This window comes from Sinocyclocheilus anshuiensis, unplaced genomic scaffold (genome assembly GCF_001515605.1).
Source record: "Sinocyclocheilus anshuiensis isolate Anshui unplaced genomic scaffold, SAMN03320099.WGS_v1.1 scaffold1014, whole genome shotgun sequence".
In the NCBI taxonomy this organism is placed as follows: domain Eukaryota; kingdom Metazoa; phylum Chordata; class Actinopteri; order Cypriniformes; family Cyprinidae; genus Sinocyclocheilus; species Sinocyclocheilus anshuiensis.
Window position 1 is genome coordinate 1,120,330 of NW_015540943.1, and position 5,829 is coordinate 1,126,158.

The 5,829-nt window shown below is 35.5% G+C and overlaps 1 protein-coding gene across 2 annotated transcripts in view; it reads left to right on the plus strand.

Moving 5' to 3' along the window:
* LOC107689728 (GRAM domain-containing protein 4-like) overlaps positions 1-5,033 on the plus strand; it is a 78,349-nt gene extending 73,316 nt beyond the window's left edge. The window contains exons 16-21 of one of the 2 annotated variants that reach the window (XM_016487857.1): positions 458-602; positions 773-866; positions 1,038-1,128; positions 2,494-2,562; positions 2,895-2,957; positions 3,281-5,033. In XM_016487857.1, the coding sequence (XP_016343343.1) occupies positions 458-602; positions 773-866; positions 1,038-1,128; positions 2,494-2,562; positions 2,895-2,957; positions 3,281-3,316 (498 nt within the window). In that variant the 3' untranslated portion in view covers positions 3,317-5,033. Of the gene's footprint in view, positions 1-457; positions 603-772; positions 867-1,037; positions 1,129-2,493; positions 2,563-2,894; positions 2,972-3,280 lie in introns of both variants that reach the window. The other variant, XM_016487858.1, reaches the window with a different exon arrangement.
* Positions 5,034-5,829: the final 796 nt, after the last annotated feature.

The following is a 5,829-nucleotide window of genomic DNA, read 5'->3' on the forward strand; positions in this document are numbered from 1 at the left end:
AATCCACCTGCGATCCGAGGGGAGAGGGTAGGCTACTCATGGACTGAATATGAACTCTGCAGTAATAACGTGATCAGTGCCTATGGTCCACGCTGATAGCTGTTCCAGGGCAGTTTTTTAGTTCTCATCTCCATAAACATATATATAGCAGTAGAGCTAATACAGTGGCTGGAATCTGTTTATCCTTCAGTTCCTCCTGCTTTCCCATCTTCATAGAGAACGCGCTTTGGAAAGAAGGTGGAAATGGCGCGGTCACAATTTCCACGCATTTTTAGACGCTGGGAGCAGGGAAATCTATTTAGAGCGCCTTATTGTAGTAATTTAAATATCGATACTTGGCGCCAGATATCGATTCTCGTATCGCATGGAGGACAACGATATATCGCCATATCGATATATTGTCCCACCCCTAACATATATATATATATATGTTAACATCCCTCCTTTTTATGTTTAGATCCAGCCGGTGGTATCACGGAGTAGTTTAGCTACCATCCCGGCCGGAGTGACCCGAGAGGAAGAGAGTGGCCGTTCCCACAGCACAAAGAAAGGAGCATTCCATGAGATCTTCAACCTACCTGAGAATGAGAGACCTCTGCCCGGTGAGACCTCTCTTAGACTTGCTACTTGTCTTATGAGACTTTGCATCCCTAATGAAAAAGAGTACTTAAAAAAAGGAAAGTGACTTCAGTTGAACACGCCTAACAGATTTTTGCTCACTTCTCTTTCCTTTCTGTACAAGGGAGTCATTTAGTGGTGTCTTCTCTTGCAGTATGTGAGAATGGTTGGAGATGCTGTCTGATAAACAGAGATAGGAAAATTCCAACTGACTACATTCGCAATGGGATGCTCTATGTCACTGAGAAGTAAGAAACATTTGCTCATTATCTAAATTGTTGAGCACAGCAAGATGCTGGCAACACTTTTCACTCTGTTTCATGCTGTTATGAATAGTTTCACACATTTGTACATCAACAACATTTGATGTACATTAATGCAGTAGCAGTATAATTACAATTGGTTGTCCATCCAAACAGCTACCTGTGTTTTGAGAGCTCCAGCTCAAGATCAGGGTCTTCAAAGAAGAACAAAGTCATCAAACTGGAGGACATCACAGACATCCAGAAGGTATGTGCAAGTGTTGTTATCTTTAACTAAAATTAAAAACAGCTAAAAATAATTTTCGGTCATTGAAATAAAACTTACACTCAAACATCGAACTGAAATAAATATGTTTAATAAATTAAATATGTTTAAAACTAATAAAATGAATAAAACTATTAAACACTTAATTAATAACATTAATAAAACTAATCAAAATGTCAAAATCACATACATTTAAAACTAAAAAAATATAAATAAATAAATATAATATTTGTAATATGTATTCCACATGATGTCTAGTGGGCAGGTGTTCTTGTTCAGGAAAAGCAATAGCTTTGTTCAATTTTTTTTTTTACTTTATGAACCTTTGACCATTTATTATGTACTCACTTATTGCAAATGAGCACTATGCCTTTGTGTTATACAGCAGGTGTACAGTAGGTGGCAGCAGTGCATCACGGGCTGCACACAGACCTGCATGTAAAGAGCATTTTGATTAAATATGCATACATTTTTGGAGTTTCTAAATTATACATTTACATTTTACATTTATGCATTTTTACATTTTATTACATTTTACATTTATGCATTTGCTTTTTATCCATACACACACACACACACACACACACACACACACACACACAAATCACATTTTATCAGTTCTTGCTTTCCCTGGGAATCATTACCTTGGTGTTGCTAGCACCGTGCTCTATTGTTTGAGCTACAGGAAGGCTCATTATAATTTTATACAATTATAATACAGCAATAATTATGATAAAATTGATTTGCAAATATTCATATATTTTTTGCAGCTGGAATACACTGGTTGTCTTTTGCTCAGATTTGCAGTTTGGAGCAACAAATTCTGCAGATTGGCAATGACTTTCAACAACTAGTGTCAAACATGTCCAGACTGAAAACCAGCCTACATTTGTGCAGTGTTCCAAAATTCTGTCATCATTTACTCACCCTCAAGTTATTCCGAACCTGTACGAGTTTCTATCTTCTGTTGAACACAATAGAAGACATTTTGGTAACTTATCAGTTGATGGTTGGATTTTCATAGTGTGGAAAAAATCACTATGGCATTTCAGTGGCTACTGTCAGCTGTTTGGTTACCAACATTTTTCTAAATATCTTCTGTTCTCAACAGAAGAAGAAACTACAGGTTTGGAACATCTTGAGTGTGAGTAAATGATGACAATTTTGATGACAGAACAATGTCAAACTCCAATCTGAATGGCTGGTGTTCCATAATTTCCCTGATGGTGAAGTTGATCCAAATTTACATTTTGTTACCATAATATTTAATATATCATGTTAAATATGTATTGAAAAAAAGTTTTTTATACTACTCTTACAGTAACTCTTGGCTTTCTTTTTCCACAGTACAAAGTTTTATCAGTTCTGCCTGGGTCTGGAATGGGCATTTCTATTGCCACTCCGTCAACACAGAAGGTAGTCAAGTCAAATTTATTTGTATAGCACTTTTTTACAATAAACATATTCAAAGCTGCTTTACAGAAAATCATGATGTTAGTGTTTATAACATCTTAATATATTCATGCCTTGTAGACACAGCAGATTAGAGCCGGACGATAATATAGTTTACATTTTGCAACGATATAAGCAATCAAGCAGTTGAGTTATGCTATATAGTATATATTATATTGTGAGTGTATTGAACGTATGCTGATAAAGTTGGATATACTTTATCACCCACATTAAAATAATTATGCTGTCTATCTTGTTGCTTTAATTAAGTGAATCGCTTCATCTTGTTCTCACAGCCACTGGTCTTTGGTGCCATGATACACAGAGACGAGGCCTTTGAGACAATTTTTACCCGGTACATGAAGATCATGACCACAGTTAATATATTCATGCCTTGTAGACACATTTAGCAGATTAGAGCCGGACGATAATATAGTTTACATTTTGCAACGATATAAGCAATCAAGCAGTTGAGTTATGCTATATAGTATATATTATATTGTGAGTGTATTGAACGTATGCTGATAAAGTTGGATATACTTTATCACCCACATTAAAATAATTATGCTGTCTATCTTGTTGCTTTAATTAAGTGAATCGCTTCATCTTGTTCTCACAGCCACTGGTCTTTGGTGCCATGATACACAGAGACGAGGCCTTTGAGACAATTTTTACCCGGTACATGAAGATCATGACCACAGCCAACCCTGAGACGTAACTCACCCTTTATCCTTCTGGAGGATATCTCATTTGGAGACCAGTGTGTCCTGTCTAATGAACTTTAAATGACTGTAATTTGTACGATTGTGGGCATCTGATATCACTAGCAGGATATTCGGTGAGACATTCTGACATTCCAGCGAGGGTTTCTGCATCTCAAAGCAGAGACTTTTCCAACCTGAGGGATGCGGGTGGCCTCTCGTCATGTGACTGTGACCTTTTTGGCTTTTTAAAGAAAAGCACACTAATCGGTGTACAGATTTATGTTTTGTACTCGTCTCTCAGTGATTCAGATTTCATCTCTGGTTTTATCCAGGAAGATGTTACAGGAAGGTTTTGTTAAGGAAGCCGATCACACAGTACGGTCTTTAACATTTTAGACACTGCATAAAAAAAGTCTTAATCAGTATTTTTGTTTAAAAGACAATTTACCACAATTTGTTAGGTTAAACGAATCAAAAGCTTAATTTAAGATATGTTTCTCTGAAACCAAGTAATTTCCTTCTCAATTAAATTTGTCTAATTTTGATATTTTATACTGGAAAATAAGACAAAAATACTGATTAATATGAAATGTAATTTTGCAGTAATTGCATTATAAGGCGTGTTCACACTTATAGTGTTTTGCAGCAACAAATTGACGGGAAGTTAATCATTTTTAATCAGATTTTGAGCAATTTGAGGCAACATAAAGTTATAGTTCATGTCTCGTGCACTGTATTCGATCTTGACCTTTGCAGCTCTTACATTTAATTTGTACTAGTAGTCAGCTGGGGGGAAAAAACCCTACTTTTCTTTTTTTAATTATTTTTTTATTCAGGTCAGTTATAAAGTTAAACTTTGTGCACTGTCATTTTGCAGCGGTCACTGTTCGAGTTGCCAGAAATCAAAAACTTTCATTGAAAATGGATGTAAATGAACTTTGTCACTGCAAATCACTATCAGTGCAAATGACCTTTAAGAGTGATAAACAAAGCCTTTTTTTAACGTGTTTACATTGTTGCTGTGTGTGCAAAACACACTTAAAACTCACTTAAATCTCACCTCTCAGCGAAGTGTGCTTCATGTGTTTTTAGCAGAATATCTTCCCAAATTGGACTTTGGGAAAGTGTCGTTTCAAATGATTTAAAATGCCTTTCTTCTAAATTGTAATGTCATAATGCCGTAGCAGTCAGCAGATTCATTTCTCATCTATTGATTTGCTTATCTTTGATTACGCTAATTAGATATGAAGGGTGTCAAACTCAGAAACGCACATTTGGTTGCACTTTATTTTGCAGTAGTATACTTATACTTGTGTACTTACACAAGAAAGTACTGAATAATATAAGGTAACTACTTGGACTTAATATGGGTTAAATTTAGGTTTAGGGTTAGTACCTAGTTACTTATAGTAAGGACATAGTACATACATGCACAGTAGAACTGTAAAATAAAGTGCTACTGAACATTTTTACCAAGTATTTCATGTATGTATGTCTTACAGACGAGCAGCAGTTACTTGTTAATGTTTTGTCATGTTAAACTGTTACTAAATTAAGTTAAATTCAGTACAGAAAGTCTTCATTCACGCATTCACAAAGCGACTCTAAACTCATCTTGATGACAATCTTTACGCTATTTAGAGCAATCTTTGGTTGAATCTCACTGAGAAATATCCAGATCATATTTGACCACAAAATCAAAAGAATGCATAGTTACGACAATGAAAAAAATTAAATAAAATGCTTGACCTTCAGTCATAAATTATTTCAGAACAGCTATGTATAAACTATTGAAAAACATCCTTTGGCACAAAGCAGCAGCACATCTTAGATGTAGTGGTAAAAACAATCCAGTGGCCAATAGCCTGCAATGTTGCGATTTACCATTTGTTCCATCTTGGAATATAAGAGAAATCTAAATGAAGGAATTGTATATTATTTATAGTGGGCCACATTTTCTGTTTGTCTACCCTAAACGGAAGAGCTTTGCACAGATACACTATAACATTAATAGTTAATTTAAATGTTTAAAAAAGTAACGTTCAGGGCCACAGTTGTATCTAAGACATTCCAAAGATCACCATTTTATGAGAAAATACTGTTCATACTTTGTCTTCTCATACATATTTTAGTTTACTCACACACAAGAGGGACTGTTGAATGTTGCTCAGCTCCCAAAGATGAATCAGTGTATTTTACCAAAGGCCGTTTAGAGCTTTTGGAAGTCTCCCACACGCTGGCTGATGTTTTGGATTGCACTAATGAAGCACAGAATGAATCGGGAAACTAATAGTTTTGCCAAATGTTGTTATCTTTAACTGCTCTTCTTTAACATTGTCTGTCTCAAATTGATGTTTACACAGGCTGGGTGTAAATCCAGTCCAGACCAGTTTGATCCCTGCTAAACAGCCCAGTCCAGGGGTGTGAAAACTGGAATATCTTTTTTTTTTCTTCTCCATCTCCTTATGGTTTGGGATACAAATGCTTTTAGAAAATGTGTCAGCTCTAAGAAATTAAGTACATTTAA